Source organism: Takifugu flavidus, chromosome 17 (assembly GCF_003711565.1).
Source record: "Takifugu flavidus isolate HTHZ2018 chromosome 17, ASM371156v2, whole genome shotgun sequence".
Lineage (NCBI taxonomy): Eukaryota > Metazoa > Chordata > Actinopteri > Tetraodontiformes > Tetraodontidae > Takifugu > Takifugu flavidus.
Window position 1 is genome coordinate 1,509,716 of NC_079536.1, and position 24,244 is coordinate 1,533,959.

At 47.6% G+C, this 24,244-nt stretch overlaps 1 protein-coding gene across 4 annotated transcripts; it reads left to right on the top strand.

The window, feature by feature from the left end:
* Positions 1-2,284: 2,284 nt before the first annotated feature.
* LOC130513848 (disco-interacting protein 2 homolog C-like) lies at positions 2,285-24,197 on the top strand. Of its 4 annotated transcripts, none has more exons than XM_057013008.1 (38): positions 2,286-2,806; positions 8,046-8,117; positions 8,670-8,774; positions 9,108-9,233; positions 10,249-10,539; positions 10,643-10,765; positions 11,056-11,202; positions 11,637-11,756; positions 12,697-12,894; positions 13,296-13,387; positions 13,937-14,047; positions 14,182-14,305; positions 14,491-14,600; positions 14,677-14,779; positions 14,865-14,929; positions 15,097-15,190; positions 15,276-15,395; positions 15,942-16,056; positions 16,293-16,432; positions 17,005-17,141; positions 17,228-17,436; positions 17,733-17,847; positions 17,953-18,154; positions 18,266-18,366; positions 18,487-18,567; positions 18,766-18,889; positions 18,969-19,090; positions 19,202-19,313; positions 19,424-19,533; positions 19,633-19,763; positions 19,942-20,110; positions 20,455-20,625; positions 20,768-20,829; positions 21,037-21,094; positions 22,043-22,117; positions 22,190-22,364; positions 22,454-22,577; positions 22,744-24,197. In XM_057013008.1, exons 1-38 carry the CDS (start codon positions 2,728-2,730, stop codon positions 22,994-22,996), a joined length of 4,866 nt encoding a protein of 1,621 aa, XP_056868988.1. In that variant the 5' UTR covers positions 2,286-2,727; the 3' UTR covers positions 22,997-24,197. The 4 variants fall into 4 exon arrangements, with proteins under 4 accessions (XP_056868992.1, XP_056868988.1, XP_056868989.1 ...); XM_057013009.1 differs by having other exon boundaries at positions 10,270-10,539; XM_057013012.1 differs by lacking the exon at positions 11,637-11,756 and having other exon boundaries at positions 2,285-2,806.
* The last annotated feature ends 47 nt before the right edge of the window (positions 24,198-24,244 follow it).

Genomic DNA, 24,244 nt, shown 5'->3' on the forward strand with positions numbered 1-24,244 from the left:
ACGCGTAAGGAAAAGCCCAAGCCGAGATGAGGGTGATGTGTGTCTGACCACGATGTCCTCACCGATGTCCTTCCATCACACCGATGTCACGACCTCGTCTGTCAATTTCGACAATCCGGGAAAATTGTACCATCAAGAAACTCGCCGTCGATCCAACAAATCTGAATTTGACTGGCAGGACAATGCAGCGCTCAAACGTCCGTGGCTACCAGCAAATTCACGAATATGGAAAATCCGGAGCCAAGAAGAGGGCGATGGTCCCTCAGTCTTAATTTGCTTTTATAACGCACCTGAAGACCTCGGCACCCCGAGACCTGAGCGTCACCATGTTGGCACTCAAACTTTGCCGACTGGTGCTTGTGGAGATGCTTCCACTCCATCTTCGAAGATTCACTCCGTCTGTCCTGAGCAGCGAGTGATGGCTGAAGGGGGCGACAGCGGGGACAAGCCGAAGGCAACGGTGTGGTCCCAGCGCACACCCCAGGCTGAGTTCCCACAGAAAGGCAGCCGTGGGGACCTTCCAGGGCCAGTGTTGGAGCCCCGGCCCTCCAAGAATATTCAGCCAATGTTAAATCGGTAAGTTTATGGTTTCCACCCTCGCTCACACTTTATTTCACGTGTGGAGCACTTGGTAACACCTGAGTCTTGTTCCTCTTCAGGAGTGCGGAGAAGAGTTCAACAACCAAGGCTGACGACCAACCAGCTCATCCGCCAGCACAGCAAGTAAGTTTTGGGTGTTGAGTTGTTTTTGATGCTTGATTTAATTGTGTCCATTCATGTTACTCATTCATAAATTGAATGCCCTGATTGGTCATAGACACATCAACATTTATCAGCAAAGACCCCCGACAGGACAGGACACATGCCTCAGGTTATAGCAGCCCTGTTGCAAAGATGCTCATGGTTGAAACTAAATCCTTGTGCTCTGACTTTTCAGGTGGGCTCCAAACTGACTTATGCACAGGTCTTGAGGATGCCACCTCGTAAGCGTGCCCCACCCCCAGACCTTACCCCACCCTACCCACAACAAGAGCCCCAATCAGCTGAGACTCCTTATCCAATTAAGTTAAGATATGCATGGTTTTGAACGGACCACTATGGATATTTTGTTTTTAGTCTTTGCAAAAGAAGCTGAACAAAATCTGCAACTCTTCAATTGCTGTTTTAGGGGATTTTTTTCTTTTGTTTGTTTAGGTTTTAAAAAAAAAAAAAAAAATCCAGGTTCTGTTCCCTTAGTTTGATTGTTCCAGTGTTTTTCTTTTAACATACCTGCATAATTGATGGTCATAATTCTGGTTTCTTCTATTAAAAAGCACTGAGCAATATGTCTGTTTGCATCTTTTTTATCTAATGTTAGTACTGAGTTTGTTAGGCTTTTATTTAAGTTAATCAGGAGTGCTTTGGATGTAGAAACTTTTCTATCAGTGTAAAAAGGATTTGTTGATGTACCTCATTCACATTCTGTCCAGTGTGAATTCACAGAATCTGAAAACACTGACTTTGGTGAGTGTTTGAAAACTATTTTAAACATGAATGTGTGCAGAATGTGCAGGTACCCGTGTGTTACTGATGAATGTATACATGACTGAACAGTACTAAAGTGTATTCTGCACTTTGTTTTTCTCTGCTTTTTGTCATAACGTCTTCCACCCAGCAGGGGGCAGAATATCCATAAGGTTTATTGCTCTTTTTCGTCGCCATGCACTTGTTTACAATGAGGATGATTTCATTCCTGAGGGCCATAATGAATAAGATGAATAATACTAATGAAATAATGCGTGTTAGCTGGAGAGTTGATGCACACTTTGGTCTCACTGCCACATCAGTCTTGTTCAGCCATAACAGATCTGTTTAAAAGCCATTTGACCTTTAATTTTACATTATTCTGCCCAAATAATTTCAGCATCCAGGTGTGGGAACAGCATGCAATACAGATCAAAGTTTATGGCTGTAGGTGCTCCGCCAAGCCTCTGAAACTGAAGTGAATGTATATTTCAATAACTTTTACAAACATTTTAAATACTACATCTGCTGCCACCTACTATTAACACACAGTTTATTCTTTTCTGTTAAATGGGGAACTTTAAAAAATGTGTTTATCCGCAATTATAAAGATAAACTTTAATGGGAAGGTGAATGTTGTCTAGAAGGTGTGTGCAAATTATCACTTGTAAAATATATAACAAAGTCCATCCATGATTAAACTTATATTTTCAAGGATTATCCAAATTAATCCGGTAAAAACAAGATGGTGGTGTGTGACTCCGTCGTACTTCAGGTATCCGCCAGTACTCTGTAGGTGTGGCTGCTCGCTGCGCCCCCTGTCGGTGATGGTGTGCAGCGCCTGGTCTCCGCTTCCCTCCTCCAGAGTCACGTGACGCAAGCGGCAAGAAGCTGCAAACGGGGCTGACTGCGCGAGCCTCAACACCGCCGCCACCACCACCACCATCATCACCATCGGCTCAACGACCGCCACAACCGCCGCAGCGGCAGCGGACGGGGACCGCCGACACACCGGTGTCTTATCCGTTTCGAGGGCCCGAGCGCCATGGCGGGCCTCCGCTAAACGGAGAGCCAGATTTATCTTCTTTGTTCTCCCCCGACGCTTGGTAGTCTTTACGCGCCTCCACTGAGGAGGGGCCGCCGAGGAGACGCTCTCCCGTTCCGGGGGCAGGAGTAGGAAGGAGCAGCAGCGGCCGATCCGCGGAGGTTATCGCCACAGATCCAATGGCGGACCGAGAGGCGTCGCCGATACCATTGGAGATCCGAGCCCGGCTGGCGGAGCTGGAGCTGGAGCTGTCAGAAGGTAAGAAATGAATCAAAACCGCGGAGGAAAGCGCAGGCTGCCCTTCTCCGTTTTTTCCCCCATTTTTTTTCCGCTTTTCGTTGTTTTCATCATCATCATCACCACCGTCATCATCATCGTCGTCGTTACCGCTCATTAACGCTCATCAGCGGCGTCCTTCTAACGGAATCCAGCCCTTCATTCCGGTGGCCCCTTCCTCCACCCCCCCTCCCGTCCCCCCCCGCTCCTCCCATCCAGATGTTTGTCAGCCATAGCCCGGCCCGGCCGTCGCTCAGTAGCCGGGGAGGCTGAGGCCGGAGCGGGATCACGCTGCGGGACTCGGCCGCGGCTCTTTGTCTCGGCGGCTGCAGAGTTTTAAAAACGTTGGCGTCCGAAAAACCAACCCGTTGTTTGACCTTGAGATGTTGACACCGCCGCTCAAGCCTGCCTGTGCGTGCGTGTGCGCGCGTGCGTGCCTGCCTGCGTTTAAGCATTGCGATGCAACGCAGTGACGGTGCTTCAGATGTGATCTTCGCCTCCCTCCCCTGTGTTTCGCGGGGCCTGTAGAGCAGCTGAGGTGAAGGATGCTTTAGAATATGCGATCAGCCCCCCACACATGGGCCACAGCAGCGTCTCTGTCTTAGACAGGAGCAGCAGCTCTGCCTTATATAATGGAGGTGGCATATTTTATTCATCCGGGCTCAGGAGGCCCAGATGCTGCGCGCACGCCTGTAAATCTCCGGATATAGAGGTGCTGCGTGCTCCGGGGCGGCTGAATGTGCGGCTGGGATTTGTCACTTTTGCAGCACCTGCAGTGAAACCTGACTCACCTGCAGTGTGTGCCGCTCTGTGTGTGAGGACGCAGATTCAGGCTGTGGATTCTGCAGTAGCTGGTGGAAAATGTGAGGAGAATCTGAAAGATCCACCCCCCCCCCCCAAAAAAAAACAAACCAAGCTCGGCACATTAAACTGCCCATTTTCCTTCTGAGCAGCATCACAGTCATCAAAGGCCTTCTTTTCCCTCACTGCAGTTGCATGCACACAACACACACACACACACACACACACACACACAAACACGCTGAGGTAAAATAGCTGCTGCAGGTCTGATGGGGCTTCTTATCCAGCTGAGGTTGTTTATCAAGAAGAAGCTGCTGCTGACTGTTGCTTGTGCTTTTAGCTTCCACCTGTTTGAGTGGGAGCACAGGTGAGCCGCGGCTGCAGGTGAGGCCGGTTTTGATGGGTCAACAGAGAAGCGTAACCAGTGGACAGCAGCTCAGGCGCCAGCTCGGCGTTGCTGGGATCGGTTGCTAGTTGTGTGATTGAGAGATCATTTGTACAACTCTTCGACGCCTGTGATTGGTCAGCGCTTCAAGGTTGCTCTTCTCTTATAGTGGAAATGAGACAAAGTACAGATGAAGTCCCCAAAGCTAGTGAACATTCACCGAGATGCGTCGAATCACGGAGCGAAATCCCAGTTTTACAGGCGTCAGCGCTCTGCCGTGTCTCTAGATTTTGCCACTTTGTAATTAACTCTGGCGGATTCCATTACTCCGGGAAGCGCTGAAACTGCGCAGGGATAAAATAAAGATAGCGATGCTTCAGATACACTCACTCAAAGAGATTCGCAGTGGGGAGAAACGGGTTCACCCTGTTGACGGATTAGGGATGCAGATCATCCGTTCCCCAGGATCGGACCTCCTCGCCGATTTGCTGCCGCTGTGAGATAAAACTTTGGCGTTTAACCCGTTTATAGATTAACCGCTGGATAAACTCTGCGGAGGTCTGGCAGAGAAGGCACAGTCACATCACCTGCGACCTCCAGGCATCACGCCGCTGTTGCTGCGGCGTTGGAGTGTTTGTGTCGTCCTCGTTACCGCTGCGGTGGCCCCTGAGTCTGCGCTGGTGTGTTCATTAAAGAATAACATGCATCTGTGGCCTGCAGCAGTGCGTCTCAGGTCGGCGGAGCCTCATTTTCTTTCTGCTTCTGCTGCAGAAATCGCCAGCATTTACGGGTCTGTTGGTGAATAATCGGGTTCGTCCTCCTGTGTTGTGTGTAGTCGAGCGAGTGGCGGCTGTGAACGGTGCAAATGACCAGTTTATATCTGCGGGACTGGAAAACCTGAGACTTGGCTGCAACAGGTGGCGTTGGTGGATCCTGAAATTTACCCCTCTGATTGCAGCTGAAGGTGATTTGTAACAACTTTATTTAAAGTAATCATAAAATGGCCCTGACGTGACATTAAGCATGTTCATTTCAAATACTTCTATCCCTGACAACAGCAGTCTTGTCAGAATACACTCATTTTGAAAGGACAGCTTCCATTTAGTGTTAAGTCTGTCTCCGCCAGCAGCGTTTCAGCATCCAGGTTGCCAGGTTACCACTGAGAAGCAGCTCCAAATGTTGCAGATCCCAACGGTCTGACGCTGCTAAACCTAAACGGCCTCGTTATGATTCTGTTCAGACGATGACAGGAACAAAACAAGGTTCTGTATAGAGGTGATAGATGGGGACGGCTGAAAGCGGACAAGAAGTTGCTAATTGCTAAGATTCAGCTAAGATTCAGCTACATTTGAACAACTTAATTCTAATTAATGCCGTCACGGACTTTCCAGGCGTTCTCTCCAGTTAGATAATGTTATGCCTGTTTGCCCGTAGCGCATTAGCACGTAGGGAGGTGGGTCACTGACTAGATAATGCATTCTTTTGAGAAATAAAAACGCCGACTCATCATTGCTAACATTAGCAATTCATTATCAGCGCTCGGTTCTGTATCATGGTGCTGAAAAGGTTCCGGCATGTGAACCACAATTGAGAGAGTACATCGGCCAAATAGGACGTTCTTGCAACCTAACTGCCGAAAGTCCTTGTTTACCTTAATTTCCCCATGATTTCAAACCAAGCGTGCAGCTTGGCGATGGTGATGGAGACGATGTCAGCTGTCAGACCTGTGGAGATAAAAGGAAGCCTCCGTTTTTGTGAAGCCGCCTCCGCCTGAGTGACAGCTGCCTCTCCCGTCCCGCCTGTCGGCACCCGATGAGACTGTGCTGCGGTTAATAACGCCGCTGGATGTGAGTGAGTCACGCAGAAAAAGGCGTTTAATCGGGATGGAGCGGCTGTCAGTCATCGATGTCCGTCAGGTGATGCTGGAAACTTCGTGTCTGACTGAAGGAGACGGAGGATCGCGGTGAAACCTGCAGCTGCTCTCCTCATTTTATCGAAGTAGCTGCACATCAACAAAAAAAATGTTCAGCTTATGCTTGTAAGCTGATTATTGTGTATGCGCGCGCTGCCTCCTGGAGGTGGATTTGGTTGCCATGACGTCCTGTGGGTGGACTGTCTGTTTATAATGATGTTATGAGGACAAGAAAAGAAGAGATCAAAGAAACGTGTGACAGAACCCTTGGAAGCTGCTTTGATGCTGCCGTTTACGTCACAGCAGCGTGCTAAAGACCATCGACTGTATGTTTATGGGATGTATAGGTCGGGTGACCCAAGGTCAAGAGACAGAAAATGTAGTTTGGAAAATAACACTTTTCGACTTTTAGATTTTTTTAAATTCTTTTATGTAATTAGGTAGATTCCATTTAAATAAATACGCACAGTGACTCCAGCAGAGCTGCCCTCCAGGTTCACTGGCAGATGATGAGCTTAAAGGTCAACTTTGATATGAAAATGGGACAAACATCTGCGGCAGAAGTTCAAAAGGGAATGGAGGGAAACAGGGAGCTCACACACATGAACCTGAGGAAAGTAAAGACTAAAACACGCACATATGCGCTCACCCTGGCAGGTCTTATTAAACCACTTCTCACATCTGACGCTCCAAATCCAAGATGGCAGCCTCACCACCTTCTCCAAGAGAACCGTTGCTATGCAACTCTCTCCCTGCTCTGCAGCGCTGCAAGTGGAAGATGGCGTTTCCCCATGAGGCCCGACCGTGTGTGTGTGTGTGTGTGTGTGTGTGTGTGTTATAGAGAAAAAAACAGGAATTGAGAAGAGGCCTCTGCTCTCACGAAATGATTCCAGCCAGATGTTCTGGCCGTCCTCTCGCTCCGCGTGTGAAATAAACTTCTGTCTGTCTTTCCCTGAATATCTGTCCATCCTGCTCTTTTATCACATTTTCTCTCATGTTTAATTCACTTTTTTCACATCTCACACCCACACACACCCACACACACACATCAGGGCTCAGCAGCAAACCTGCAGCACAGTTGTTTCATTAAATCCCGAACCTGCGGCGGGGCGTCTGTCGGCGGACGCCACGCCGGGCTTGTTGAATCAGCATTCTCAGTGGAGACACGATGAGGTTTGTAGCCCAGAGATTCTCTCAGTTGGGACGACTTTATTTTTGAAGCTGACCCAGTGAAGATTCGGTTAGTTATTTGCCAGTCAGGCGAACTTTGCTGATTTAATCTTCCACCGAGTGTTGAGTCGAAACATCTCAACAATATTCAAATAAAGAACTTAATGTCAGTTGAAGACGGTGAAATTAGCCGTGCTGTAACTTCAGGGTGCTGTGATTGACAGCTTTTATAGAGCGTTGTGGACATCAATGGTTGCCATGGTAGCAACGAGCTTCTGCATAACCCCTCAGAGTCCTTCAGATGAAAGTCCTCACAGTGTCGACTGGTGGACAGTTGAACTTTTTTTGGCCTGGTAGTTTCACTGCAGGAGTCGATGGTGATTACTGGATGATGTGTAACAACTTGACATCGTCTTAATTTTTATTCATCCTGTCCTTTATATCATGGAGCTTCATGTTTGGCTTCAGTAAATCTTGGGCGCCATCTTCTACCTTCAGGCTCTAATTGATTAATAGAATTTTTCAAAAAAAAAGGACTGACTGACCTTCAGCAGACCATTACTCAGCACATTAGCTTTTATGCTAAGTCACTGTGGTCAGGGTTTGTTGCACACTGATTTAACAGGACGTGCACGTGCATTTAACGTGCATCTACTCGCAGACCCCAGTGAGAAACAGGGTGCGTCCCCTATCTTGGTGTCATTTACACCAACGGAGCATCAAGAAGAGGAGCTGTAATCATTTTTATAATTGAAGAATCCGATGCTGCCCAAGCACGTTTAACCATCCTGGGAGATTTATGAAGACTGGGAGAGACGGACCAGGTCGAGTGAGAGGAGACAAATATTCAGACCAAAAAAATAACCTGCCCTAAAAAACTATTCTATGGCTGAATTAAACAAAAGCAGCCGATGTCACTGGCTCTCTCACTCCATCTATCTCTTTGTTTGCAGGGGACATCACTCAGAAGGGTTATGAGAAGAAGAGGCTCAAGCTGATCAGGGAATATATTCCACATGCTGGAGGTAATTTAGCAGCCTCTGATCTCCCCACACACATGTTCTTCTAGTATCGACCAGCGGATACGGTCGCGGTGATACTCGGCTGTCATCGATTCATCAGCTGCCGCCATTAGCGAATGTAGGCTAAGACTCCCCAGAGCTCAGCTTGGGCCTGCTCCTCTGTGTCTGGACGCAAACACACTGCAGTCACTCTCAGCCCCACACACACACACACACACACACACACACACACACGTCATTGCAACTAAAATGCACATCCATCCGTCACACAAGCGGGGTTATTCTAACACTACAAAGGCATCACGGTCTTCTTTCTCAGAGGAAACATTCCACGTTATTATTATTATTTTGTTTTGATATACTTTGTTTCACTTGAATCAGAAAAATATGATTTTTCTGTGCGATCAAATCATCCCCATGTTTGTGTTTTTTTTCCCTTGCACTGCATTTTTTGCTTTTGTGAAACGTGAAATGTCTGCTTGTACGTGTTTATTTGTGTTTATTTGTGTGTTTATGTGTGTGTATGTCCGCCTGCTTGTACTTTTGCCTCTTTAGGTATGGAAGGACCCATGTCTCATCGGGCCCCGCTTGGCCCCCCCTCTGCTGCCCGTTTCCACCGGCGACGGACGTCTGGTACCCGAGATGAACGCTACCGGTCAGGTACGGAAGTTCCTCCTGCCAAGCACACCAGAATAAACAGACTTTGGCTTTGAGTCGCATTTTACACTACAATAGATTCATTATTACAACAGGTAAATGGTTAAAGAGGAGCTTAATAAACCAGGTTAAACCAAAATAAAGAACATGGTCACTTCTTCATGGCAGAAGAATAATTTTAGTTTCACGCTAACCACATTTAGCTACAGCTGCCACTGTTTAATAATGATTCTCCCATGTTTCCATTTCTGATTGAGTTCTATTTATCGGTATTTTAATGAAAAATCAGAAAGATCTCACCCTCCCTCCCTCTGTCGCTCGCTCTCTCTCGCCCAGATGTGCACACAGAGGCAGTGCAGGCTGTGCTGGCCCGACATGTGGAAAGGAAGATGGCCGTACCGATGCCTTCCAAGAGACGCTCGCTGGTGGTGCAGACATCCATGGACGCGTATACGCCTCCAGGTGACGACCCACACACGTGCACACACTCAAAAAAGTGATGTCATCAGAAATAGCGCTGGGCGATATGGCTGAAAACCGTATCAGAATACAACTGTTTTATATCGGTCATAAAGATAATTATTGAGATTTTTAATGACCAATGGGCCACACCCAGAAAACACCCACAATAAAGAAAGCCACATGTAACAAACGCTTAAGAAAGCGTAACAAAATAGTGCAAAGCATGAAAACGGAAGCATAGAGAAACCCCAGAAGAACTTTTTCTTCTGCAGGTTTAGTGCCAACAATGTGCGCCGTGTTTTGTAAAGAGGAGAAATGAAAGTTAAACTGCCGAGATGATGAAATGGGGCAACCGAACACGTTACTGATGGGCTGTTAGTGCGTCGCTCTGCCTGGTCAGTCATCACTCTGTGGTGGGTTAGAAGATACAGTTTTAAAGCCACTCGGCAAGTCAGAGTGAAGCAAACAACCTCCTCTTTGTGACACCCTCTGATTCATGGAATTTCCGGGTATTAACCATCAGAGAGGCCTACAGATGTGAACACAGCTGGTTGTTTCATCTCTTTAGTGTGATCACGCATTAGCACATCGCCTCCCCACCGCCACTATCAAAGATTTGGCTTTTTTTTCTCGTGTTTCTGTTTTCATGCAAACTCACTGAAGCTGCAAAAGTTCAGATTATTGGCTTAAATGTGCTGGAACTGTCCCTCACGTCAAGTATCAGCATGAGCATAGTCGCAGCTGATTACCTTATTTGACCTTTGATTCAATTCTAATGATGGAAATTGAATACACTTGTTCGCCGGTCATTTCGATCTTTGCCAGGATTATTTAATAGAATAGACATTTTGGCTCGATCTGGAGAGAATCTGCCTGTTGTACTTTCTGACATTTCTTCAGCTAATTGGAATTTTGTTAAGATAAAATTTAAAGGTAGCTGACCCTGACTTCCTGTGTGCTGTGTTTCAAATAATGTTTCCCATGACAAATAATGGCGGTTACTGACTCTCACCAGGCCTGTCGCCCCTGTGCTCAGACTCGTCGTCGGGCTCAGAGGAGGAGGCGGGGCCAGGAGACGACATGTCTGGTATGGAGCACTGGATGAGTCGGCCTTCCCAGCTAGGCCCCGCCCACCTGGGCTCCACCTCCTCCTCCTCCTCGTCCACGCAGAGTGGCGGCAGTGGCAACGCCGGGCGCCTGGCCGACTCCCTGGCACACGCACATATCTCACACCTAGCACACACACACCTGGCACACACACACCTCGGCCACCACCAGCAGAGCCACCTGTCCCAGTCCCACCACGGTAAAGGAACTACTTTTTATTTACCATGAGCCTCATTAGTCTCCCAAGTCTTAACCAATCAGTGACCAGCCAAACACGCACACTCACTCCTGCGTACCCGCAGGTATTGGACACCTGTCTCTGAAGAGGAAAGGAGCTCTGAGCGTCGCAGAAAACGGAGGGTCTCTGCGGCGGTCCTGCGAGTTTGGATCAGACATGCTGTGGCCGCCGCCGCTGGAGTCAGAAGGTGAGTCCGGCGTCAGAGGTCCAAATCCGAGCTGAGATTCTCCTGATTTCCAATGACCTGAGCACCTCTGACAGCTCCCGGTACTCTGGATGATCTGGATCTATGATCTGGATCTAACTCTGCTGTTGAAGACCCTGACCCTGACGTCAAAGTCAGATGTCTTTGCTGCTGATCCCACACGTGTGTGTGCAGCGGGGATGTGGCAGGACAGCAGGGCAGTTGTTCTGTAACTGCCCATCATGGAGACAGTGAGTCACCGGCCTGTGTTTGTCCCCGTCTGTCTGCTACAGAGAACCACTCGGCCCCGCCGGATGTGACAGGCTACTCGTCCGACTCGTCCCATTCCCACGCCGAGCGCCACCACATGTCCAACATGGGAACCATTGCCAGGAACACGCAGAAGTACGGCAATGCGGAGCGCATGGAGACGGGCGACGGTAAGAGACGCCTCCCACGTCCGTGTGAGACCCGTCGCACCTCCAGCCCGCCGCTGGAAACCGCCAATAAACATACCGATTAAAAATAGAAACTTTAATGAGAAGGTGAGCTCAAATTGGACCGCTGCCTTAGAGAAATGACCAGTTAGACTGTCTGTTCATGTCACTCCCCTGGATGAACAGATTGGACTTTTTGAGGCATCTCTTCACAACCATGCAGAGGAAACTGGAAAACACATTTTCTTTGCACGATGTTGTTTTCTTAATTTTCATCCTCCCAGCAGCAGTTTTTCTGATCACAAAGCACCTTTTAGTTTTTCGAAGCATGTTGCATATTTTCTGTTGATCAGATAATGAGGAGCGCCTGTTTCCTGTTCCAGTGTTGGGCCCAGAGCATCACCCTCACAGCGTGTGTGTGTCTGGGGTTTTTGCAGGTGTTCCGGTCAGCAGTCGTGTGTCAGCTAAAATCCAGCAGCTCGTCAACACGCTGAAGCAGCCTCGCAGACCTCCCCTTCGAGAGTTCTTTGTTGATGACTTTGACGAACTTCTGGAGGGTTAGGACTCGTCTTTGGCTCTGCATGATTCATGGTTCTGTCTGTCTGATTTAAGTTTCACTCTGTGATCCAATCTGTTTTCATTCTTGGGAGTCATGAGCGTTTCTCTAAAGGGTTTTCCAATCAATACAGATTGTGCTGGACGGCGGATAGCGAGCGCTCAAATGTCTGCACTCGTGTCGCGTTTACTGTTATTGACGAGGGATAAACACCTGCCAGCGCTAATAAGGCAACGGGTCAAATAAAAGTTGGGCTTTTAAAGCTATACTGAGGAAGTGAGCTTATTTGGGCTTTGATCCGGAGATGAATGAGCTATAATCGACTCTTCCTGTGAACGTTAAAGGAATGTGGAGACGGTCCATCATGAAATGGTCTTTGTTCCAGAGCAAGAGAAAATGCCTTCACTGTGCTGGGTTTTTCGTTTTACGTCAGCCTCACCCTCGTGTTTTCCATCTAAAGAGTCACGTGGAATCGTGTGGATTCCATAACTGGGACCAGATGATCTGCAGGCAGCTTCATATAGAACACAACTGTTCAATTTATGGATGCATGCTCTTAGAAAGCTGGTGTTTGGCTGCTTTTGCATCTCTATGTCCTCATTCCTAGTAGGATGATAGCATAATTATTTTTTTTTAATTTAGTGTATATCTGGACACGTCCACGTGTTGCTGTGGTGTTCTGAGATGTCGCGGTGATTAGGTGGAGATCCCTTGAGCTTCCTTCTCTCAGACATTTTGCTTGTCACACAGCAGTCTGGTTGTACATTTAACACATTCCCACAGTGCATCTGTGTCAGTTAAAGATGCAGCCAATTACACGCGCGCTATTACAGCTTCTGTTCATGAGCTTAAAGTTTCCATGCAGCTTTTCTGAATGATTGAACAGCGAATGTTTGCTAGCTGCTCTCTATTGACAACATCTGTCCCCTCCTGATCTCCAGTCCAACAGCCAGACCCCAACCAGCCTCGACCAGAGGGGGCAGAGATGATGCTAGTACGAGGGGAGGCGCTGGGAGTGGTCACCAACTGGCCCCCCTCTCTGGAGGCAGCGCTCCAACGCTGGGGAACCATCTCCCCAAAAGCCCCCTGTCTCACCAGCCTGGATACAGCAGGGAAGCCCCTCTACGTCCTCACATATGGTAACCAGACCCTCCTGATGTTGATTTACTCCACTGAGAGTTGGACAGTTCCGTGGTCTCAGAATTCTGGGTTTTCCTGCTGTTGGAATCACTTCTGAAACATTAATTAAATTAACATTAGAATAGTCTCACAGCTCTAATAAGAAAACTATTTTTATTGTTTAATATAAAGCCGCTTTGGCCATCTGGTATTTCTGTACCCTTGAACCTGTTCACCCAGAGACTGTTAAATACTTAATGCAGAGTATAATCCTTTTTAAAAACAAAAGGACTCTCTGGTGAGCTCTTCTGAGGGCTCCACTATCTTATCGACTTTGTATCTTTAAAATAGAACTCTAAGAACACACTCTCGCATCCTGTCCCCCTCTCCTTCCTCATGTCCTGTGTCCTGCTCCCTGCAGGGAAGCTGTGGTCTCGCAGTATCAAGCTAGCATACAACATCCTCCACAAGCTGGGCAGTAAACAGGAGCCCATGGTGCGACCGGGGGATCGGGTGAGTCATGCTCCTCCCCCGCCTCACACAGATTTCAGGCCTTGAGTTCAGACCTGATCACCGTTTTCATTTCCCACCCAACAAATACTGTGTAGAGTTTTGATCAGATTATCGCCAGTGGTTTTGATGTCAAATGGAACATTTTTATGTAGCAATAATAATAATAATGGTGCTCTTTAAGTCTCATTAGCTATTACGCATTTTTGACTGAAGGCAAACATCATTTGCATGCATACATGCAAACAGGAAGCAACAGCCTGCAAGCTAACATATCTCAGGCCATGATATTATGCTAAGCCTAAAGCTAACCTGTCCAAGGTCATAATCCCAACAGACTAATTAAGCCTCATTTCATGCTGTAATACTAACATCCTTAGGATAATGCTGAAAGGTCACGGCATGGCAAAGACTATAGTTGTCACATAACGCTTTAAAATTGAGGTGAAAGCCAACTGGTTACAATGCCAGTTTTATTTAGCTTGCATTCTTTGTTCTAATTAACCCACAAACGTGACTAATTTTGTAACCACCATCTGTTCCATCCCCCAGGTGGCGTTGGTGTTCCCTAACAATGACCCAGTGGCCTTTATGGTGGCCTTCTATGGTTGTCTGCTGGCTGAGGTGGTCCCTGTTCCAATAGAGGTTCCTCTTAGTCGCAAGGTACTTTTCCTCCACTGTAGTTTTCAGATCGCTCCGCATGTTTAATTTATCTGTGAGTCTCAGGTAATTTAATAGTTTAGTTGTTACTGCTAATGCTTTTACCCCCTCCCCCGTGTGCTTTTAATGTCCAATAGGATGCTGGTAGTCAGCAGATTGGATTTCTGCTGGGCAGCTGTGGGGTTACTGTGGCTCTGACCAGTGATGCCTGCCATAAGGGTCTGCCCAAGAGTGCAACAGGAGAGATCCCACAGTTCAAAGGTGAGCGAGAAAGTCATCTATCAGCACATGCCAACAATGGATGACGCGTTTCTGGGTGGGGGAGGGGCGCGGTGTTCAAAGAGATGGCGGTTTTAATGTAATTTACATTTCACCGTGTGTTATCTGACCCAGTTTTCTTTTTTTTCTGGTTCATTCTTTTTCCTTCTGATCTCATTCTGTTGCAGGTTGGCCCAAACTGCTGTGGTTTGTAACAGAGTCAAAGCACCTCTCCAAACCTCCGCGGGATTGGTTCCCTCACATCAAAGACGCCAACAACGACACCGCTTACATCGAGGTGCGCCGAGTTTCCTTAGCAACAAGGTTGTCTCCACGATCACGCAGTCGCTCATCTGTCTGTGTGTCTGTCTCAGTATAAAACCTGTAAAGATGGGAGCGTGCTGGGAGTCACGGTGACCAGAATTGCTCTGCTCACACACTGCCAGGCTATGACGCAGTCCTGCAGCTACACTGAGGGTAAAACACACACACATACACCTGCTGTGCGTTTTCGTGTCGGCATTTGTACTTTTAAACCCTTTTGCCCTCCGTCCGTTTGTAGCCGAGACCGTTGTGAACGTGCTGGACTTCAAGAAGGACGTCGGCCTTTGGCACGGCATCCTGACGGTGAGCTCTCTCCAGGGGTCACAACCTTTTGGGTTGCAACTGATACCGTACCTGCTCCTCCATTAGTATTATTATTTTAATTAGTAGTAGTAGTTGTATCTGTTTTTTTATATTTGCTGTGACAATAATTGCTTTTAAATAAAGGGCTTCATGTGTGTCTTTTGCAGAGTGTGATGAACATGATGCACGTGATCAGCGTCCCCTACTCGCTGATGAAGGTCAACCCTCTGTCATGGATCCAGAAAGTGTGCCAGTACAAAGGTCAGACACCAATGCAGCGCAGCCTCACCCTGCCCATCACTCCGGTTAAACGCTCCTTCTCTCCGTCTCTCTGTCCTGACTGTAGCCAAGGTGGCGTGTGTGAAGTCCAGGGACATGCACTGGGCTCTGGTGGCCCACAAAGACCAGAAGGACATCAATCTGAGCTCGCTGCGCATGCTGCTGGTGGCTGATGGATCTAATCCCTGTAATGTCCCTCTCAGACTCCTTCACCAGTATTAACAGAAGCGGCTGTTGAGAAGCTGATTGATTCTCTGGGGAAGTGGGAAAACTGGGTCACTTCACAGGAATAGAGCAGGCTAACGACAGACATTTGGTTGAACAAATGAGTTTAGTAAAATGAGGATGAAATCTAACATTCTTGACTATTTGCCTTGTTCTTTTTAGCTCGGAACTAAGGGTTGAGGGTTTTACCTCAAACTAAACCTACAGTTAGAACAAGAATGAAGCTATAGGTGATAATTCATGGATTACTGGATTTTGCTCCTGATCAAAACAATGCTTACTTGATTTATATAAAGCAAAAATCTAGAGAAAATCTAATGAATGTAAAGGTGCACTGCGCAACTTTGCAGTGTGTATTTTTTCACAACCTTTCAACGACTTCCTTTATCTGCTGCCTCAGCACAAACTGTGGAGCGTCTTCATCATTTAATTAAATGCATTTTTTTTTAAACTTGAGGAGTAGTTCCACATTTGAACCAATTCTGAGAGTTGTGTTTCCATCTGTTAGGGTCCATCTCCTCCTGTGACGCCTTCCTCAACGTCTTTCAGACCAAAGGGCTGAGAGCCGACGTTATCTGTCCCTGCGCCAGTTCCCCAGAGGCCCTGACTGTGGCCATCAGGAGGTAAACACACACACACACAAGCTCACTGATGTTTGACTTGAGAAAATAAAGATTAGGTAAGACTGATTGTTGGACTCATTCAAGCTGCAGCTGGAAGGGAAGCAAAATCATCTTGATCGCCCCCTGGTGGCAGACTGATTCCATCTATGCTGGCATTAAAACGAATGTGTTTAAGCAGAATCATTTGGTGACCTGAGCTACTGTTTTCTTAATAATCTGTATGTGTGTGTGTGTAGGCCAGTGGAGGACAGCAGCCAGCCTCCAGGTCGAGGTGTCCTGTCCATGCAAGGTCTGACGTACGGGGTGGTCAGGGTGGACACGGAGGAACGCCTCTCTGTGCTCACAGTGCAGGACGTTGGTACTGTGACACCAGGAGGTACAAATCAAGCTTTCCAGTCATTAGAGACACTTAACCTCCTGTCTTTCTTTTATGACGTAGTTTACCGTATTATTTTCATTTTCTACTCTACTATCATGTACAATCCTTTGATTTCGTTGTGATCCAGCCCCACTGAAGAGTTAAACTTCAGCCTTCAGCGTCGTCACGCACCAAATGGCAAAAAAAGCCATTAAGTCCATTAAATCATAAAATTAGTTTGAGGGGCGTGTAAATGTGCAGCCTCTCCTTCGCGTCTCCTCCAGATGAAACATGTGAGTCTTCAGTGCTGCCTCAATCTGTTCTAATGGACCTGAGTTTCTTCTCTGGATCAAAGTCATTCTGGTACTTTAACAAGGTAACAGATGTCATTAAAAGGCTTCCGAGACATGATCCATCAGCTCTTCAGACACTAATGAAGAATCGCAGACATTAGGCCTCGGAAATGCAAGTGTTTGTTGTCAGATAATCGGTTCTTTTTAACCACTTCACACAGAATGTTTTTTTTAAATATTTGAATGGTTATTTTAATATTCCTGATGAATAATATGCCGTTATTGTTCCCTCTGCAGGTCTCGTGTGTGTGGTGAAACCAGAAGGCCTTCCTCAGCTCTGTCAGACCGATGAGATCGGTGAGCTCTGCGTCTGCTCCATCGCCACTGGCACCTCTTATTACGGCCTCACAGGAATGACGAAGAACACCTTTGAGGTGCGTGGTCACCGTCTGAGGGGTACGACAGTAAACTTTGGTGACGGGAGGATCGCAGCGTTACCGTTGACTGTCTGTGTCTGTAGGTTTATCCAGTGACTTCTGGCGGCGGGCTGATCAGTGACTACGCCTTCGTGCGTACGGGCCTGCTGGGCTTCATCGGCCCCGGTGGCCTCGTCTTCATCACTGGCAAAATGGACGGCCTCATTATGGTTAGCGGACGGAGGCACAATGCTGATGACATAGTGGCCACGGCGTTGGCGGTGGAGCCCATGAAATTTGTCTACAGGGGCCGGTGAGTGGGATGTTTAGAAGTCACCCAAAGTTTAAAGGAACCACTTGAGTCCAAGGTTGGCACATTTACTGGCAGCCTGATAAATGAGCTGCAAACCCGCTCGTAATAAATCTAAAGTGGAGCAGCAGTGGATGATCCAGAATCAGTAATAGAACCACATTATTCATCTTGGAGCTGACGGCCTGAACAGAGCGGCAAAACGATCCAGCTTAATCGGGAATCAGGGCAAGAACAGGTGTGTTTTACTGTCTTAAAAACCTGAGCGTGCTGACGTTTCACCGTGGCCGCCCCTGCAGGATAGCCGTGTTCTCTGTGACAGTGTTGAGGGACGAGAGGATCGTGGTGGTGGCCGAGCAGAGACCCGACTCCACAGAGGAAGACAGCTTCCAGTGGATGAGCCGTGTGCTGCAGGTCGGTGACAAAAAACATCAACATATATGACAAATGAAGTGTAGCAGGAATGAGGGTGGTCGTAACTTGAATCCTTTCTCTCTGTCTCTACCCGTCTCTCTCCAGGCCATTGACAGTATCCATGGGGTTGGTGTGTTCTGCTTGGCTCTGGTCCCAGCCAACACTCTCCCCAAGACTCCTCTGGGTGGCATCCACTTGTCTGAGATCAAACAGTTGTACCTGGAGGGGGGGCTTCACCCATGCAACGTCCTCATGTGTCCCCACACCTGCGTCACCAACCTGCCCAAACCGCGGCAGAAACAGCCCGGTGAGACCCCGACTGCTGGTTTACTGCTCACAGGTTGTTTAGGCTGGAAATGATCTGTACTGTAATGTGTGTGTGTGTGTGTGTGTGTGTGTGTGTGTGTGTGTGCTGCAGAGATTGGACCTGCCTCTGTGATGGTGGGAAATCTGGTGTCAGGGAAGAGGATCGCTCAGGCCAGCGGCAGAGATCTGGGGCAGACTGACGACAATGACCAGGTAAAATACACACACTTCTTATCTCTTTCGAAGAGTTCTACGTTATCTATTATCAACAGCAGGTATCCACATATCATACATAGTTCTACACATCTCTGTTTGTCACTTCCTGCGTTTCAGTTCCTGTTTCTGTCAGAAGTCTTGCAGTGGAGAGCTCAGACCACACCAGACCACGTCCTCTACACCCTGCTCAGCTCCCGGGTAACGTCACACCCTTCCGACCTCCTTCCCCACACAGCGACAGGCTGTCAGTGTCATTGAAGCTGCAGTAATTCGACTCAAACCGAATATTGTATAAAACACACATTAAGAGTTAGAATGTTTAAGTCGAAGCTTTATAAAGTGCATTTTAAACACCCACGCCACATTGAGAAAGAGCGGTTATTCTTCTTCCTGCAGGGGGCGGTGTCGAGCTCCCTCACCTGCCTGCAGCTTCATAAGAGGGCTGAGCGAGTGGCGGCTCTGCTGATGGAGCGAGGAGGACTGCAGGAAGGAGACCACGTTGCTCTGGTTTACCCACCAGGTTCGGTGTTAAAACACACGTTTGGGTGTCGCCATGGCGTTTAAAGTTTGATTTAGAGACGTGAACACCTCTGCTGCAGGTATCGACCTGATCGCAGCGTTCTACGGCAGCCTGTACGCTGGCTGCGTTCCCATCACGGTTCGACCACCTCACCCTCAGAACATCTCCACCACCCTTCCTACCGTCAAGATGATCGTCGAGGTCAGACATTTGTTGAGTTTTGAGTTTCTTTGATGTGTTTATTCTGAGTGGGGAGAGTTAAAAACATGGTTGAATGATGGCGTGATTCTGGAACACTTCCTGTCTCTGCAGGTCAGTCACTCGGCCTGTGTGATGACCACGGCTGTCATCTGTAAACTGCTGCGCTCTAAGGAGGCCATGGCCACGGTGGACATCCGGAACTGGCCTCCTGTCCTCGACACGGGTAACACAGACAAGCCTCGTCCTGCGTGTTTTATTCATGAAATGTTCTCATTTGTTCAGCTGAAATTTTTCCAATTTCTGGTTACATTTTTTTTATAATTTGTGCTGTAGATGACCTTCCAAAGAAGAAACCTCCAGCTCTTTACAAGCCCACAAACCCTGATGGTCTGGCCTACTTGGACTTCAGTGTGTCCACGACGGGCATGTTGGCCGGAGTTCAGGTGAGTTCTCTCTCTCTCTCTGTCTGTCTCTCTCTCTCTGTCCCTGTCAGAAGATTATGCCTCCATCTTTACACCTCCGCCCCGTCTGTTTGCCTCCAGATGACCCATAATGCAGTGGGAGCCTTCTGCCGGTCTGTGAAGCTGCAGTGTGAGTTGTACCCCTCCCGAGAAGTCGCCATCTGTCTGGATCCATACTGTGGCCTTGGCTTCGTCCTGTGGTGTCTGTGCAGGTCAGTCAGTCCGTCCCGGAGCAACGATCGATTTCTCCATGAGTTTGTTGCTAAGATTTCCTCCTGGTTGTGGTAACTGGCCAGTTTTGACTCTGTACACACGTATTAGTCATTTGCAAAGTAATTGTATGATTGCTATTATGAGCTGTCTGAAGGAGTTTTGTGCTGTTTTTCTCAGCGTGTATTCAGGCCATCAGTCCATCCTGATTCCACCGGTAGAGCTGGAGTCCAACCCGGCGCTGTGGCTGCTGGCCGTCAGTCAGCTGAGGGTCCGCGACACCTTCTGTTCCTACAGCGTCATGGAGCTCTGCACCAAAGGGCTGGGCCTGCAGACGGAGGCACTCAAGGTTAGTGAGTTGCGTAAAATCTGAATTTTCAAAGGCTGATTTACTGTCTGAAATTGCAAATTTATGTTTGAAATTTTAATCTAACCTTGTCTTTGATTGATGGGAAATGGGTTCAAACAGATTAGCAGTAATAAACTGACCTCATCTGACTGAGATTTATTCCATGACAGCTTTCCCAGAATGCATCAGTGTAGTTGAACCTAGCGTTAAATGACTTCAGTTGTCCTCCATCTCCACGGTAATGAAGTCACTCTCTGCCTCGGGCCAGGTCTAAGCGCTGCTGACACTCTCAAAGCTGCAAACTCTCCAAGTCACTCCACGTTGAAGGTGTGATTCTGTTCCAGGCTCGGGGTCTGGACCTGTCCCGGGTTCGGGCCTGTGTTGTGGTGGCGGAGGAGCGTCCCAGGATGTCACTGACGTACTCCTTCTCCAAGCTTTTCAAAGACCTGGGCCTTCACCCTCGCTCGGTCAGCACAGCGTTCGGCTGCAGGGTTAATCTGGCCATCTGTCTGCAGGTAAAAGGCCTCAGATCCACACGTTCAAAGGCGACCTGACATCTGATAGCTACCGTTAGATTAGCAAGCAAAACATCCACGAGGTTAACTTTGATGGACGCCACTCTTCACATGCGGATGTCTGCGTTGTGATTGGCTGCAGGGCACTTCAGGGCCAGACCCCACTACGGTGTACGTGGACATGAGAGCGCTGCGACATGACAGGTACGACTGTCTGGCCACAGATCAGCCTTTTCACCTTCAAAGACATATTTAAAAGCTGGCAGGAATAAAACCCTTATGTAATATGCTAACTGCAGAGGACGCTAACAGACTCTATCCAGACAGAAAAGGATAATTAGCTTCTTTTGATTAGATTTTACTTGCACTGAAATTAACTTCACGTGTCTCACACATCTGATTTTGTTTCAGGGTTCGTTTGGTGGAGAAAGGTTCTCCTCACAGTCTGCCATTAATGGAGTCGGGAAAGGTGAGCCTGCGGCCACTGAGGTCGTGTGAGATAAAGCCCAAAAATGTGCCAATTAAATGCTTTCATTCCCGGATTTATTTTCTGTAAGCTGATCAGGGATGATTCATAACCCAACAGAAGTTTGGGTACCAGCTGAAGATGATGAATTTTGATATTTCTGCCTCCTCCCACAGTCAGTGAGTCAGACAGACTTCAGCAACAGACTCCCAACTTCACAAAATCAGTCAGAGCTTCCAGAAAAGACTTTAATTCCAGAGCACCTGCGCTTTACTTGATGCTCTTGCTGCTTCAGACCCTCCAGAGTGGAAAAAAAACCCAACAACTTCAATTGAAAACCAGTTTTGAAATGATTAAAATGTTTCTTTTCACATTGCCTAGCAACTGAGGAAGTCGGTGAGTTCAACACGACTCACAAATGCTGTAACGCTGCCGATGAGAGGAGGAGAGGGATGGTTGTGGGCATCGATTCAGTGGGGGAGAGGCCGACGTTTATCAGGAATATTCATCGGAAATTCATCCAGATTCAAGGCGACCTGTGCAGATCTGAAATCAGCTCTGCAGAAAGTGAATCTGTGGCCGCTGATGACTCCTCTCCTGCAGCCGGACGAGACGTTGACGTGTTCTTCCCCCACGCAGACAGCGAGGACATCACGTGTTCCGAGCTGGTCATCGATCAGATGTCTGTTTTGACTCATTTCCTGTGGGCGGTGGGGGGAAAAAAACAAAACATGTGACCAGTCCCAGCTTCATTTTTTTAGCTGAATTAACGAGAGAAACCAGTAATGAACTGTGATGTGTTCAAGGACCCGTGTTTACAACCCTTATTAAAGCTTTGATGTGAAATTGGAACGATTATGAAAGGTTGACAATCGGAGCCGCTCTGACCCTCGAATCAAACGGCTGATGCAGAGGCGGTAACCGTAGCAACCTTTATTTTGTACCCACCAGATCTTACCAGGCGTTCGCATCATCATCGCCAACCCAGAGACCAAAGGGCCGCTGGGAGACTCCCACCTCGGAGAGGTCAAGCGTCTCATTTTCTTTCACTTCCTGTTTCTCCTGCTATTTTCTAAACGCCTGTGGCTCCTCCTGCAGATCTGGGTGCACAGTGCTCACAACGGCAGCGGTTACTACAGTGGTTATGGCGAGGAGGTGCTCCAGTCTGACCACTTCAACTCCAGGCTCAGTTTTGGAGACACGCAGACCGTTTGGGCGCGGACAGGCTACCTGGGTTTCCTCCGCCGCACTGAGCTCACAGACGCTAACGGGGGTGGGTGGTTTTTGGCTCGTCTCATTTTTCTCCTCTAACTGCTCTCGTACAGCCGTAGAGTCCGTTCAGCTTCTGCTTCTCCTTAACAGAGAGACATGATGCTCTGTTCGTGGTGGGAGCTCTGGAGGAGGCCATGGAGCTCAGGGGGATGAGGTACCATCCCATCGACATCGAGACCTCTGTCATCCGAGCCCATAAGAGCATCATGGAGTGGTGTGTCTCCGTTTTTCCACATAATCTTCAACCTGATGTTTATAAAACATGTTAGGTCTTTACATAAAAATAACTGACAGTGTTCCTGAACATCCTGATCTTTTTTATTATTATTGACTTGACTCCCCCTGCTGGTAGGAAATATAACCACACTTGTTGTCCTCAGTGCGGTGTTCACCTGGACTAACCTGCTGGTGGTGGTGGTGGAGCTGGAAGGCTCAGAGCAGGAAGCCCTGGACCTGGTTCCCATGGTGACTAAGGCCGTGTTGGAGGAGCACTACCTTATTGTGGGTGTCGTCGTAGTGACAGACATCGGCGTCATCCCCATTAACTCACGCGGCGAGAAACAGCGCATGCACCTCCGTGATGGCTTCTTACAGGACCAGCTAGACCCCATCTACGTGGCCTACAACATGTAGCGTGTGTGTGTGTGTGTGTGTGTGTGTGTGAGAGAGAGAGAGAGAGCTAGCATGCATTTGTATGCCGTTCATATCGCAGTTGTTGTTCATTTATTTCTCTAAATCAAGACGTACTGTATTTTGGATCCCGTGTGTGATGTGTTCTTAAGCTGTCTGTTTTCTTTTAAGTCGTGTTGTGCCCGTCGATTGGCTGATTGATCGGCAGATTGATACATGGTCCTTTTTTTACACCCGCGTTCAGTCTCGTGGCCATGTCACCCGTCACTGTAGAAGGCCTTAGGGGAACACTGTGTTCACAGCGGTGGCTGCAGCCGTCACGCCGCGTCGTTTTAGGAGGTTAGAGAGACCGTGTGACATCACGTTTTACTGGTGACATTTTTAAGATTTGTGACATTTCAGTTCGATCAGGGGCAGTGAGATTATTGTAAAATTATAAATACTGTACATAAACATAATAATCTATATGGAGCGGTACCTAAACACAGTGAGGTAAAGTAGCCCCTATATGCAGCTCTCTCCACCTGCACCGTGTGTGTGTGTGTGCGCGCGAGTGTGAGAGAGAGAAAGACAGGGACTAGATTGTGATTCATGCAACAGATTTTATTGAACAAATGTTTTATGGAGCAAAATTAGTTAAAGCCATTCATTGTATTTTTTTTTTTAAAGCCAACCTGGAAGATAGGAAGAAGAGAATCGTAATATTTTCATCATCATTTGAGGAAACCTGTGATGTAATGAGAGATTAAATGGAATCAGAAGGGACACATGAGCTGTCAGCCATGTATTTATTTTGTTTATTAAAGGGGATTAAATCTCACCAGGACAAATTGTTTCCCCTGTTTAAACTCTTTGACTATTAGCTATTCTAAATATCAATAGATATTCTTGAGGCATTTGATCTCCAACTTGCTTCTACAGAACAGTTTCATGGGTGTCCTCAAACCAGCTGTGAATTATAGGAATTACATCACTGTTCATCTCTTTGTGTGTCATCAAGAGTGTTTGTAGCAACATCGTAGTCGTGTGTGTGTATGAATGTGTGTGCACTTGAGTGGAATGTAAATATTGTTGATTTTGTACGGTACAAGTGTGTGTGACTTGTTTTGTACACATGATAAAAAGATAAAATGACACTTTTATAAGAGCCTGCTATTGGCTCACGTCACACTATACAGTGCAATAAAGTGCTTTGATTGGCTAACGCTTGGGCTGCTTTATTTTCTATTTGATTATTTTTGTGTATCAACA

What these genes read in the sequence shown, in the direction of transcription:
- LOC130513848 (XM_057013008.1), top strand. Translation starts at nt 2,728, where the DNA reads ATGGCGGACCGAGAGGCGTCGCCGATACCATTGGAGATCCGAGCCCGG. An exon ending in TGCTCTGGTTTACCCACCAG is followed by an intron (nt 18,890 to 18,968) that starts GTTCGGTGTTAA and finishes CCTCTGCTGCAG; the next exon opens with GTATCGACCTGATCGCAGCG. An exon ending in CCGTCAAGATGATCGTCGAG is followed by an intron (nt 19,091 to 19,201) that starts GTCAGACATTTG and finishes CTGTCTCTGCAG; the next exon opens with GTCAGTCACTCGGCCTGTGT.